The sequence below is a fragment of the Chinchilla lanigera genome, unplaced genomic scaffold, assembly GCF_000276665.1.
Source record: "Chinchilla lanigera isolate Chin_1 unplaced genomic scaffold, ChiLan1.0 scaffold00052, whole genome shotgun sequence".
Lineage (NCBI taxonomy): Eukaryota > Metazoa > Chordata > Mammalia > Rodentia > Chinchillidae > Chinchilla > Chinchilla lanigera.
In genome coordinates, this window is record NW_004955453.1 from 15,470,174 (window position 1) to 15,484,315 (window position 14,142).

The following is a 14,142-nucleotide window of genomic DNA, read 5'->3' on the forward strand; positions in this document are numbered from 1 at the left end:
TGCAGCCCTCGCATGGCCCAGCTGCCTCGCCCAGTGGAGGAGCTGATCTCTCCCCCTCCTCCCCAGCCTCCACAGACTGAACCCAGAACCTGAGGATGGGAAACCACGGAGGAAATGGATGGAGCCCTGGAAATGGGTCTCCCGGTCAGCTCCCCACCTCAGCAACATCCTTGGCAAAGGCCTCCCCCCAGCTCCAGTCTCTTCCCAAACACTGGGGAGGAAAAATGTGGAATGGAATATTCCTTTTTCCCTCTTCCTCCTCCTCTTCCCTCAGGCCCTTTTTATTTATTTATTTTGTTTTGTTTTTTTGTCTTTTCTTCCGGTACCAGGAATCGAACTCACGACCTTGCGCTTGCCAGGCAAGCGCTTTGCCACTGAGCTAAATCCCTAGCCCTCAGGCCCTTTTTATTTATTTATTTTGTTTTGTTTTTTTGTCTTTTCTTCCGGTACCAGGAATCGAACTCACGACCTTGCGCTTGCCAGGCAAGCGCTTTGCCACTGAGCTAAATCCCTAGCCCTCAGGCCCTTTTTATTTTCTTTGTGACAAAAGATAAAGGAGCACAGACAGGAGGAACAAGCCCTAGCGCTCTGTAGTGCAGCGTGGGGACTGCGGTTGACAGTAACCTGTTATATGTGTTATGTGCAGCTACACAGACTCAAGATTCTAGGCCAGCTTTTCTTTGTGTGTCCCAGGGCAGTAGGGACTTTTTGCCTTCCATGATGCGGGACACCAGCTTTGGGAAAGGCCAGGGCAGGGCAGGGCAGGGATGAGTCTTTCTGCTCTCGTCCTCTCAGCTGTTGTGCTGTGGTTGGGGAAAGGGGCCAGGGAGGGTGTCTTAGCCTGCAGCAAAGAAGCTGTGGGACGACTACTCCAGAATCTTCTGGAAGAAGAGGACAAGGTGGGGGAAGGCTGCTGGTTGGCTCAGTGAGAATGTCAGGCCAGCCCTTCAGCAGCACGGCAGCTCACCACCACGGATGGTTGGCAGGAGGCAGGGGTGAGAAGACCGCTTCCTCCCATTACTCAGCAGTGTTGGAGGACACTAGCTTTCTCTGTTGGTTTCCTGGGGCTGCATAACAAAGTACCACACACTTGGCTCTTAAAGCTACAGCCGTGGATTCTGTCATAGGAATGGAAGTGAGGGGTCCAAAGTTCAGGTTTTGGCAGTTGGTTCCTTGTGGAGCTTCCAGGGGAGAGTCTGTTCTAGGCCTGTTCCCAGGCTCCTCCTGTGGTGGGTCATCCTTGGTGTCCTTTGGCTTGTGGATGTGTCAGCCCATCTTTGCCTCTGCTTTCACATGGTGCTGTCCTTGTGTCCCTTTTTTTAAGGACTCTAGTCTCAGTGACTCAGGGCTCACCCTAACCCAGCACAATTTTATCTTCACTTATTGACATCTGCAAAATTTGATGACCATATTTCCAAAGAAGGCCACATTCATAAGTCTTAGGTGTTCTTCAGTGTATCTCTTTGGGGAACACAATTCAACCCATAACACTTCCCTTTCTTCTTCTCCTTTAGATAACAGCCCGGAGACACGGGCTAAAGTGAAATTTGTCCAGGACACTTCCAAGTATTGGTATAAGCCTGAGATCTCCAGAGAGCAGGGTGAGTGCTGGATGTACTGGGGAATCTGTGGTCCCTCATGGCTGCTGCCCGCCATGTCTGCCTAGGACAACAAACAGAATGGACATGTTCCTTTTTGCGTAGGTGCTGGTCACAGAGAGGCGGGTGGGATAAAGTCAGACAGTAAGAAGCACTTCCTCTGGAAAAGGGGGATGGCAGAAACAGTGGTTGTGGATGCTCCTTGGAAGGATCCAGGAAAGCCATGGTTTCCTTAGGAAGGAAAAGGATCAGCCAAGATAATAGGAAGCTTTAGTGCTCTTAGCTCTATGAGAGAAGGTTGCATTTTACAGAAGAAAAATACTGAAGTTGGAAATACTGCAAATGGAGAGGAAGTCCGTGTCAGGGTCTCAAGGAAAGTCTGGGTATGAGAGGAAGTCCATGTCAGGGTCTCAAGGAAAGTCTGGGTATGAAGCTTCACCTGAAGCTGTTTGGGTTTGTCCCAATAAAGTTTTATTGGGACACAGACACATCTGTCTATGTGCCTTCTGACTGTGTCCTACCACTGAGGTAAGCTTCAGTAGTAGCAACAGACTGCATGGCCTGCAGAGCCTAAAATATTTAATGTATGGACACTTACAGAAAAAATCTGTCCATGTTGGTACAGGATGACATTCAAGACCATCACCTGAGAGAATGAAGTTTGGTAGGCCCTGTAGGACTTAGGCAAAGCCAGTGTCCTCAATTGCTTATTTCTTCTTCTTTCTGTGTCTCCTCCCAATTCAGCCATCGCGCTCCTCAAGGATCAGGAGCCAGGGGCCTTCATCATCCGTGACAGTCACTCCTTCCGAGGGGCCTATGGGCTGGCCATGAAGGTGTCTTCACCGCCTCCAACCATCATGCAGCAGAATAAAAAAGGTGCCTGGGACATTAACATCTCAATCCCGGGTGCTAGGTGTAGGTGCCAAGGGTGTAGGTGCCAAGCATGAGGCCAACTCTGACGGGATCTGGCCCCTTATAAGTGTGACTTTTGTGAAGAGCGAGTCTAGGGCTTGCGAAGGTGGTGTCAGAGAACAGGGAAGCAGGGTCACCGGGGCTGTGGTGGTTTCCTGGAGGGATTGGAGAGGAGTGAGTGGCTGTCTATCTTGCAGGGTTCTGGCTATCTTGTCTCTGTGACACTTCCTCCCATCCTGTCCCTACAGCCTGCAGAAGTTGGGAAGCAGTGCTGGGAGCTGGGTGGAGGGTGCCGTGAGACTAAAGTGACCAACTTTTTCTTCCCTTTCACTGAAGGAGACATGACCCACGAGCTGGTGCGGCACTTCCTAATAGAGACTGGCCCCAGGGGCGTCAAGCTCAAGGGCTGCCCCAACGAACCAAACTTCGGTGAGCTACTCCTGCCTCTGTCACTGTGGTCTGGCTGCAGTCTCAACCCTGTCCCGGGGGCCCTTGGGTCTGCCCAGGTTCATGGGCTCTGCTAGTCTCGTGCATCACAGACTTGGCAGCAAAGAGGAGCAGTGGCTTTCCTCCCTCTGAACAGCGGCTCCTTGATCCACTAGCTTCCTTTCTATGTTGTCTTGCCCCACTGAGACCGATCATAACTGTAATTAGAACAACCGTCACAACATCTGCCCTTACTGCCCACCACTGTGTGGCACTCACCATCTAGCTGCCTTGTACCAATTCAGATCTCACAATATTCCTGCGCGGTAAATGTCACTGTCCTCAATTTGCACGCAAGGAAACTTAGGCTTAGCCAAGAACACATAGGTAGTAAGGGACTGAGCTGGGATTTGACTCCACAATTTTCTCTCACTTCTGCTGTCCTGTTCTGAGAGGGCCCCTGCTAACTGGAGGGACTTTGGAGAGATGTGTGTGCGGGGGACTTCCTGTACAGGAAAGTTTTAGGCTGCCTTGTGACTTCCAGAATGAACTTAGGAATCTTCTTCCTTGGATAAAAGGAAGTGAGTTTTCAAGCTGTGTTAGAGGGCTGAGAGGTAATAAAAACCTGAGGGCTAGAGATGTAGTGCAGTGGAAGAGCACTTCTGCAGCTTGCTCTGGGCTTAGATTTGAACTCCAGTTCGGCAATAATAAAATGAAAGATGCTGCGTGGTGGGGCAGGGTGTGGTTGCTACTTCTCTTCGCCTGCTCAGCCCCTGAAAGGCTGTCTCACCCCTGCAGGCTCCCTGTCTGCCCTGGTCTACCAGCACTCCATCATCCCGCTGGCTCTGCCCTGCAAGCTGGTCATCCCAAACAGAGGTAGGTCACGAGACTGCTCCTGCTGCACGTCCTTGACCTGCCTGCTTCCGGTCCCGGCCCTGCCAGTTACTCCAGGATGTGGGCCAGGGTTGAAGGACACCTGTCATCTTCCCAATATGGGAAACTCAAAACCACTCTCTTTTTTTTTTCCTTATTGAAAAAGAAGGAAAAGTTCATTTAAAAAATTGGCTCCAGAAGCATACACAAATTACCTTTCCAGATTGTTCTAGAAAATGCTGTGGTGGCTTCAAGAAATTCCTACTGAGTTCACAGAAAAAAAGCCTCCTCCTAGGGGAGGCCTGAGAAGTAGGAGATATTCTTGAGGTTGATGTGAAGCCTCTAATATTAATTGATAATCGCTATCCAGTTCATTGAATTATTGGTAATAACTGACTAACATTATTAGTTTAAAGTTCAGATACATCTGATATAACATTATTAACCACACAATGTTGACACTAATTAAATTATATTTTAATGGAATTTACTGTAGTAGTTTAGTAGCTACAAAATTTTGTATTTAAGTTGTATAAACCAGCAGTTCTGCAAGTGTGGTCCTTGGTTCAGCAGCATCAGTGGTGTTGCTGAGAAAAATATTCTCAGACTCTTCATCAGAAACTCTGGCTTGTACCCAGCAATCTGTTTTAACAAGTCTTCACACCAAAGTATAAGATGCACTGGTATAGATAAGAGTTGTTTCTTATTCTTATTTTTTTCTGTTTCTTTTTAGAAACATTTTTATTAAAGTATAGGTGAAATAAAAATTACACTATGTACAATGTCTAATGTGTTTTGACATATGTACACACTGTGAAATGATAAAATCAAGCTACTTAACCTATATGTCACTCAATTCTTTTTTATTTTCATTTTTTTATTTTTTGAGACAGGGTCTGACTATGTGGTTCAGGCTGGCCTGGAATTCACTATGTAGCCCAGGCTGGCCTTGAACTCATGGTGCTCCCCCTGCCTCAGCCTACCAAGTGCTGAGATAACAGGCATGTTACTCAATTCTTGTTAACCTGGGGATGATTCTGGTATTGTGTTGGTGGTTTAATGAATGAGGGCATACGTTCATCTACACAAACACACATCAGTACAAAACCACAGCAGCAACACCAGCTGCTGAAGCTTGAAGGCTTGTTGTTTGTCAAGCACTGGGATTAACACTGTAAATGGAATATCTCAAAAATGCAGTGACGTGGGCACCCCTGTCGTCATCCGCATTTTATAGACACTTAGCAGGTGCTGAGGGGTGAGGTTTGAGCCCAGCTCCGCTGGATTCCAGAGCTCTGCATCAGTGTGCTGAGTGCCTCCAGCGGCCGTTGACCACTCGGACTGTATGTAACCCCGGTGCCGACTGCCAGGACCTGCGAGGAAAAGCAATATTCAGTACACAGTGTACTGCAGAGCTCTCTAGAGAACTAGCCAAATGCACGCTTCTTTCCAGTTCTAGGGATTTAATTACTAGCTGGATTTTTGTCTCAGACCCTACAGATGAATCAAAAGATAGCTCGGGCTCTGCCAACTCAACCGCTGACCTGCTGAAGCAAGGAGCCGGTGAGTGGTCACCTGAGACTGGGTCCCTGCCCTGTCCCCTCCTGCCACAGCAGGTTGGAAGTCTCTGCCCAGCCAAATGTCTCAAGGCAGATCACATTTCTATGTGCAGATGCTTTGGCTGAAGGCTGGCCTGAAATTCATCTGCTACCTTCTCCCTGAAGCAGGGTTGTGGGGTATCGTCCCCTCCCCATGCCAGCCACACAGTTTCTCTTTGGTTTGGTTTCCTCTAGCCTGTAATGTGCTCTTCGTCAACTCTGTGGATATGGAGTCACTCACCGGGCCGCAGGCCATCTCGAAAGCCATATCGGAGACGTTGGCTGCTGACCCCACGCCAGCTGCCACCATTGTTCATTTCAAAGTCTCTGCCCAGGGAATCACACTGACTGACAACCAGAGAAAGTAAGCCTCTTCCCTGGGCTTCTCTGTTGGGCTCTCCATGCTGTAGCCCCGCTACCCACGCAATTACCAACAGATTTATCTCTTGTACCTATCTTCCTGTTACCCTCCTGTACCATGTATCTTACATCCATTCTTCTAACAAGCTCATCTGCCCATCTGTCCACCCATCCACCCATCCACCCATCCATCCACCCATCGACCCACCCATCGACCCACCCATCCACCCATCCACCCATCCATCCACCCATCCACCCACCCATCCACCCATCCACCCATCCACCCATCCACCCATCCATCCACCCATCCACCCACCCATCCACCCATCCATCTATCCACCCACCCATCCATCCACCCATCCATCCATCCATCCATCCGTCAGTTCATCCATCCATTTTCACATCCACTCACCAGTTGACCTGTCCACCCACCTGTACCCATTCATCCCCCACTGTTCTCCTCACCCATTTATCCTTTCATCCATCCATCCTGCAGAGGTTTGCTTGCACTGGGTATTCAGCCACAGATACAACTGATAAAAGGCCCCTGCTTTCTAGGAGCGGAGTTCTTCTTGGCCTCCTAACCATGTTCCCAGCTGAGTTGCTTCTTCCTCCAGGGAACCCCTATTTCTCATTCCTTAGCATTGGTTTTTTTTCCCCAGCAATTGAGACACATTTCTGTGGCATATGTAACTGTCCCTGTCCATTGTTCAGGTCCCCAGGGGTCATGGCTCAAGCCATTTTGTTCATAAGCAACAGGGAGGTGTGTGGACCAACCACAAGTGCAGATGGTGGAAGGGTGGCCTGGCCTGCAGAGAGAATGTGGGAAAACAGTCACTCTGGCACTCATTCTGTGTTTACGCTGCAGGCTCTTCTTCAGGCGACACTACCCGCTCAACACTGTCACCTTCTGTGACCTGGACCCACAGGAAAGAAAGTAAGCCTCCTTAGACCCCTTCCCCGCCCCCCAGCTCTGTCTCACCAGCTTGTGCATCTGTGCGTGTGCGTGCATATGTGCTTGGTTTGGTGTGAAGATGCTCACGTGTCTGGGGGTGCGGGGAGTGTGGGTCACTGTGCTGGGCGTCCTTCTCTGCCTTCCAGCCACAGAGACCCATTTCCACCCCTCTGCGTGTGCCTGATCCTCAGTCTGTTTCTGTTTCCGCACCCGGAAGGCACTATCTTCTGTCTCTCAGAAGAGGAGCTCCTCTGCCTTCCCAGAAGTCTGGGCTGGGCAGACAGGGCTTTGGGGAGAGGTGCAGTGGTCCACCCTGACCATCTTTTTCTCCACAGGTGGATGAAGACAGAGGGAGGTGCCCCTGCCAAGTAAGTGTGGCTTCTCCCCCCAGCCAGCTGACTGGGGCAGGGGACGGGCTGAGAAGGGCAGGAGGGATCTTTCTGCCAAGGTCACTGAGTTTGGAGAAAGAGAGTACTACCCACATCTGTGGCGGTGTTCACAGGGGAGTGTGTCTAGGCAGGGACAGAGTTGGGAAGGTTTGGAGAAAGAACAAAGAGAGACTGTTTTAGGGGAGGGCGGTGACATGACCAGGCTGCAAGCCCCCCAGAGGTAGGGTGGGTCTGTCACGGGTAGGTGCAGCTAATGAACAGTTGTTGAATAAAGAAATAAGAAAACAGATAAATTGGGTGTGGTGGCACCTGCTTGTAATCTCAGCACTTGGGAGGCTGAGATAGGAGGATAGCTGTGAGTTTGAGACCAGCCTGGGTTACACAGTGAGTTTGAGGCCAACCTGGACTACTTAGTGAGACCCTGTCTCAAAAAGACAAAAAAGAAAGAGAAGAGAACAGAGGCAGGGAGGAGGCAGTGAAGAGCTGGAAGTGGGCAGAGTGGGACCGCTTTGGGGGAGAATGGATGGGCCTGGCAGTGATCTGGGCACAATCAACAGTGGGGGCTCCAGGGAGGCTGCTTGGGAGGAAGGCGGGCGCCCTCAGCGATCCTCAGCTATCAGAGTATCATCAGGAACTCTGAGTCCCTGAAGCTCCCTCCTTGTGTCCCTTCCAGCCTGCCGGGCAGGCCACAGCTTGCAGAGAGGGCAGGTGGCAGAGTGAGGCGGGCACAGCTGGCCAGGTCTCCCTCCAGCGGGAGGCTTGGGGATGCCCCTTCCCTGCCTGGACATCTGTGCAACACCACAGTCCTAGCCAGCCTGGAAAGGAGGTGCCGAGGGCCGCGCCGAGACCCACTTCCCCTCCAGCTGGGTATCACCCAGCCTTCGGCCCGTCATGCCCAGCCCAGAAACAGAGCTGGCAGAGCAGAGCTGTAGGAAGTACAGGGCTGTGTGTGTGTGTGTGACAAGTTTGTGTGTGATACATGTGTGTGTGCTGTGTATATATGTGGTACGTGCAACTGTGGGTTGTGTGTGTGCTGTGTATATATGTGGTATGTGCAACTGTGGGTTATGTGTGTGCTGTGTTGTAGGTGTGATGCGTGAAAGTGTGTGTGCATACGTGCTATGTGTGTGTGTAATGTGGCTGTTGTTTGTGTGTGTCATATGTGCAAGTAAGTGTGTAGGTATTTGTGTGGCATACGCACATGTATGTGGGGGTGCAGTGTGCATATGTTTGTGGAGTTATGTGAGTGTGGTGTGTGCACCTCTGTGTGTTCACACTCACACACGCATACACACATACCGGGCAGCAGAACCAGCCTTGCTAATCTTAGCTCCGTCTGTCCCAGGCAGAGGGTTCCATTGGAATCTCCAGCTGTCCCGCTGTCCCATCCTGCTCTAATTAGCAACATGCCGGCCGGGAGGGAGAGGCCTGTGCTCACATTCTGTTCTCTGCCCTCATATTTTTAACTCTGTTTTGCAAGGAGAGAACTCTAGGTCACTCTAGTCTCTGTGCGGGAGGGGCAAAGGCACAGGTATGGGGTCCCTCCCTCCCGTTCTCTGGGTTTCTCGCCCCATGAGCCCCGGAGGAGTGTGTATGTGTGTGTGTGTGTGTGTGTGTGTGCGTGTGTGTAGGGCAGGGGCCCTGCCTGTTCTGCTGCGCTGATCCTGAGAGCTGAGGTGTCTGTGGCGGTCGCCTCTGCCTGGCAGGCCTCAGGCAGCTCTGTTTCTATGCTGTGTTGGATGCGGGACCAGCCAGGGCGGGTGGGGCGGGGAAGGGTTGAGGCGTCTAGGAATGTTCCCGATTTATTTCTGGCCTCATCCCCACCCTGCTCACCAGTGTCCCATTCACCCCCAGCCGCCCCTCCCACCCCTTAGAGGGGAACTTTTGCTGCCCTGAAACACAAAGAGAGACACTGTCCCCAGGACTGGGCTTCGCTGCAGTGGGGCAGAGAGGCTCCCACCAGCCCCAGTCCCTCATGCTTGGAGGGCTGCAGGGCTGGGGGCAGGTTGGCCCACCTGGGCTGCTCTCCTAGCAGAGGCCCACGTAGCCTACCCACACCTCAAGCCTGTCTCCCTTCCCTGCCCCTGCAGGCTCTTTGGCTTCGTTGCCCGGAAGCAGGGTAGCACCACGGACAACGCCTGCCACCTCTTTGCTGAGCTTGACCCCAACCAGCCTGCCTCTGCCATCGTCAACTTTGTCTCCAAGGTCATGCTGAGTGCTGGCCAGAAGAGATGAATGCCCAGACCCCTTGCCCAGGCCAGGGCAGTTGGGAGGGGACCCGTGAATCCTGACCACCTTGAACCCAGAAGGAGGACTTTGGACCAATTTTTGAGGAGAGAAGAAAGTGCATCATGGGGAGAGGGAAGTGAATTGTGGAGGGGAGGGGGAGAAAGAGAAAGAAAGAAAAGATGGAGGAGAAGAACTCAGATTCCCCTGGGTAGATGGAAACTGCAAAATCCAAAGCCTCCCAAACTAGCCAGGTCCCCTTGCTCTCCCTGCCCCTCTGAGAGAAAGGATTTCTCAGAGTGCACCAACAGGCCTCCTTGGGATCCATATTTTGGGGCAGAGGGATAGAAGATCTGTGTCCCTGACCACCCTGCTTTGTGAGGAGAAATCGAGCTAAGAGAAATCCTAAGAGAAGCAGGTAGCTTCCTAAGCCAAACGGCCAGCGGCAGATGGGAAGTGGTGGAACTTTGCTTTCTGCAAGTATCTCAGACCAGACACCTCCGTTCTGAGCCAGGCCTCTGCTGTATGATTTTGTGGGTGCATAGACATCCCCACCCACATCCTCACACACTGATTTCTATCTGCTCCTGTCCGCTAGAATCACAAACAGCTCTACTGCTGTGTGTCACTTGGGTCCGTGGCACATGTGCATAAGACCCAAAGGTTAGGCTGGGGGTAACAGACGTCAAGGAGGTGACAGCAGCCCTGTCTTGCAGGAGCACCCAGGATGATGAGTCCTAGTCCCCACACCTGCCCTCTAGAGGCCTTGAGTGCCACCAGCCCGTTCTTTTATGCAGAGACCCTGTAGAAGGGGCTGACCTGCTGTACAGCATTGCCCACCCCATTCTGTCTCAATGGGGAGCATTGGTTTGAGGCAGAGGAGACCCAGGTGTCTGTAGTCTTGGGAAGAGACCCATCAGGAAGGGTGACCACTGAGCTCTGGCATCTTTCCCCGCAGTGTGTGAGCTGGATGAGCTGTCCAGCCAGGGCCTGGGACCTGCCTTACTCCCAGCTGTCTGCCGTTCCTGGGCTTGGAGCCCTAGCACCAGCCTTATCTCAGATTTACTCACCTGCATGATTTTTTTTTGTGGGGGGGCTAGTGATGCAGCCTTCCGGATCTTCCCTGCTCTGCTCTGTCCTGCAGGGTCCTCACTTTGGGGCCCACCTTGGGAAGCCTGCTTCCTAAAGCCCTGCTCACCAAGGGAGAAGCCTGTCACCCGTGCCTCCACTCTGTAAATATTTTGGGGTTTGACCATTGCAGGCACCCTTTTGGCTGGGCTATCGAAGCCAACACCAGAGAGCTCCCAAGACTGCTAGCAGAGCCCCACATAGCCTACCCACAATGCCAAAGCCTTGCTGTTTCCCCTTCTGCCTTGGGTTCCCCCACGGAGCCATGGTGTCCCAACAACAGAGGGCAGTGTGTACATTTAGCCCAAAGGGCCTAGGGTCCATTTGGACAGTTGGGAACCCCCCTAGCCACCTCCCAAGCCCTCTAAACCAGAAGGAAAATTGATCAGGACTTCATTCTTAAGCCTACAGGGGTCCCCTAGGAACAGGCATTGTACTGATATATAAATATATATAATATATACATGAGACATACTGACAGAATCTGTAAGCTAATAAAATATAACAAAAGGTTAAAAAAAAGAATAGGTAAATTGACAGGAAGTATTTATTGTGTTCCCATATTGCTTTATGGCCTCCCTGGGCATAAACCAGTTCCTGTCCCTTTTTTATGTGTAAGTAGAGCCTGGAATACAGGGCCCTTTATCCTTGGAGGAGCCAGTGGTTTCCTTGCCAGGGCCTTGGCCTTCCTTAGGCTACATCTGGGGCTCAGTGGCATGGGGTGCACATGCTCCACCCCCATGTGCCCTTGTTTTCTGGCAAGCCAGGGGCCAGTGGGCAGCTCCCTGGGTGTCTGGGGAGCCCCCCTTCGCCAGGGGCCTAGCAAGTGTGTGAGTCTGTTTGGACACGGGAGTGTGTGGCCACTGGTGTGCGCTTCTCTTGTGCTGTTTCCTCCTCTAGGGAACTATGTCCATGTGGATCTTATGTTTCAGGGAGCTGGAAAGGAGAGTGTCTGCTTGGTAGGGAGCGGGGTCAGAGGCCCCACTGGCCCTCACTTCCCAAAGGGTGAAACCTTGGGCTTAGTGATCGAGGTCCTTCCAAAGTGCCCTTCCTTCTGAGATTTTCAAGCCAGATGCCTGGATTAGCCCCTCTCCTTCTTCCCTAGTAAGGAGTAAACCCCAGTCCTGTTCCAAGGTAGAAGGAGACACTCCTTGTCCTCTTTCTTTGTAAATACCCTGTCTCCCTGTACATCCTGTGGGGCTCCTCTGGGTTGGGGCGTCCTCTCCACACTCAAGGCCGGGCTGAGCATCAGGCTTACTAGCAGTCTGACCCGAGCCCAGGACTGAGTCAGCCTGCACCCTTACTTTCCCACCTGCCACCCACCTCTGAGTGTGCAGCCCATGCACTCCAGCTGGAGCCCTGGAGCTGTGGGTGAGCCGCGGGAAGGACCAGGTCTGCACTGGCCAACTGATCACTCGCTCCCAGCAGACCTCTGGATGGCCTTTCCAAAAGGAGATGGGAAGGGACCCAAGTCTCCACAGTGGCCCCACTTGGTGGGGAGCATACTAGCCTGCTTCCCTTCCCTGTCCTGTGTTTCACAAGTAGGCCTGTGCACACACACGCACACCACTCTGCATTGCAGTCTATTCTTGCCAAAGATTTCCTTTTTAAACAAAGCACTTTTACTCGTTATTTTGTAAATGTTTGCCCTCCCCTCTCTTGACCTCTTTTGCTGTTGTTTATTGTTGAGTCTGTTTGTCAGCAAGGAGAGTGCTGTCTGGTCTTGAACACGAGCTGGGATGGGAGAAGGTCTGGAGAATGAACAGAAGGAGTAGCGGACACGTGGCCTGCCCATGGTGCTGCGACCAGACCACAGGTCCCTGGGGCAGCCTAGGGCCTTGTCATCGCCGGTCTGTTCAGCTTTGGGAGGCAAGGGAAGGGACATCTGTAGTTCGGCTGGGCAAGGAGTGGGCCTGGGAAGGACCCTGTGGCTCTTCCCTCAGCAGGATGGGCTTGACCTGAGAACAAAGGAGCTGTGACCCTAGAGGGAGACAAGGAGAAAAAGGAGCTGTGTGCTCAGCTTCAAGGGTGACAGAGTGCCCCTCCTGCTGCCATGGAGTCCTGGTTCCCTCATCTGAGGGACAGATGTCGTGTTCTAGGATTGGAGAGGCTTTTTGACCCCTCACGGGTGACCGTGAAGGCCGTGGACAGTGACTGCAGGATTCCTTCTCTCCTGGCTTTTTGAGGATTCCTGGGGGGTGTTCAGGAGTAGCCAGGATAGTGGGACACTGTGGCTGTGTGTGGTCCCTCTCTAGCAGGGCTCCCGCAAGGGAGCAGGGATCCTTGTGCCGCACTCCGCTGGGTCTGGGCGGAGGTGAGGCAGACTCCTGCTATCCAGGGCAGGGAGAGGGGCCGGTGACTGTGACCGGAGTCCATCCTGCCCTGGGTTTTGTGCATCTTGCCTCACGGGCTTATCCTCCTCATCTGGTGTTTCCCAGCCTCAGGGCTTGAGGAGCTCTAGTAGGTAGCGTCCCACCGCTACCCCTCCCTTGGGGTCCTGCAGAGCTTGGGGGCAGAGTCTCAGTGCCACCTTCCTGCCCACGCCCAGGCCCTGGGACCCTGAGACTCACGTGTCCTTGTGCAGGGGTAACAGGATGTGTGTGTGTGCGCGCGTGCAAGTGTGGATGTGTGTGTGCAGATGTTTTGCTCATCTCTTTAGGAACTTAGGGGTTGGGGCATCAAGCTCAATACGACCCAGCCAGGAGAGAAGTCAGGAGGCAAGGCCTGTAGGGCCGCGGATCAGTGGGGTCTCCGTATTGAAGAAAGGATCAGCCATGCAGGGTGGGCTCAGGCAAGCTGTTCTTTCTTGTCCCCTCTCTCTTAAAATATCTGCAAGGCCGGAGGACCTGGCTCTGTTTGCCACACCCAGGCTCCTCCTAGCAGTGAGGGTCTTGTGCAGTGACATCCCAGTGTGTCCCCTTGTCAGTGTTAAACAGTGCGACACTCTCCATGTTTGTGGTCCAAGTGTGATAGCACATCTGGTGTGCATGCTGCCTTTCCACCTTTCCTCTTCTCCCTGACTTATCATCAAAACAAACGTAAGAGACTCCTTACACCACCGCCACTGCCCCGCCCCACCTCCCAGGCCCTTTTCGGGAGAAGCAGAACACCCCAGCATCCTCCCCTCCCTGGCTGTGTATTTATATAGATGGAAATATACTTTATATTTTGTATCATTGTGCCTATAACCTCCACCACCGTGTACAAACCCTGCCCTCTGCCTCTTGTCCTGGATATGAATGTACGCAGATGCCACCCACTCCTGTACAGCTGCTTGGTTTCTTTGCGATCCATTGTATGGCTTTATAAATGATAAAGTTAAAGGAAATCCATGCTGTTATCCAGCGTTGTTGTTTGGAGGAGGGTGCAAAGGGGGCCTCTCCCAGGAACCGGGTACGTGGGGCTTCAGTGGTCCCTTCTGGTCGGCTCACCCCAAATCCCCTTAGCAGCTTCATCACCGTCCAGGTCTGGTTCATGGCCACTCTGACTTATTTGCCTGGGCTTGTAGCTGCGAGAGAAACTCAAATTCACATAAGAAAAGAAAAGGAGGGAGGTTTCTGGGCCCAAGTGGCTGAGAAGTCCAGGCAGAGCCGGATGCAGACGCTTAAGTGGTGGGATCAGGAACTTGTCCCCGGCGCTGAGTTCTGAGGTGGCTGCACTCTTGGGCAGGCCTGGAG

The 14,142-nt window shown here is 52.5% G+C and overlaps 1 protein-coding gene across 13 annotated transcripts in view; it reads left to right on the forward strand.

Annotated features, from left to right (window-relative positions):
• Window positions 1-13,797, forward strand: part of Tns1 (tensin 1) — a 194,249-nt gene extending 180,452 nt beyond the window's left edge. For all 13 annotated transcript variants that reach the window (XM_005395673.2, XM_013519827.1, XM_013519826.1 and 10 more), the window contains 9 exons: window positions 1,515-1,601; window positions 2,343-2,474; window positions 2,847-2,939; window positions 3,735-3,812; window positions 5,301-5,372; window positions 5,603-5,771; window positions 6,636-6,704; window positions 7,058-7,090; window positions 9,202-13,797. In XM_005395673.2, coding sequence (XP_005395730.1) covers window positions 1,515-1,601; window positions 2,343-2,474; window positions 2,847-2,939; window positions 3,735-3,812; window positions 5,301-5,372; window positions 5,603-5,771; window positions 6,636-6,704; window positions 7,058-7,090; window positions 9,202-9,346 — 878 coding nt within the window. In that variant the 3' untranslated portion in view covers window positions 9,347-13,797. The remainder of the gene's footprint in view (window positions 1-1,514; window positions 1,602-2,342; window positions 2,475-2,846; window positions 2,940-3,734; window positions 3,813-5,300; window positions 5,373-5,602; window positions 5,772-6,635; window positions 6,705-7,057; window positions 7,091-9,201) is intronic.
• The last annotated feature ends 345 nt before the right edge of the window (window positions 13,798-14,142 follow it).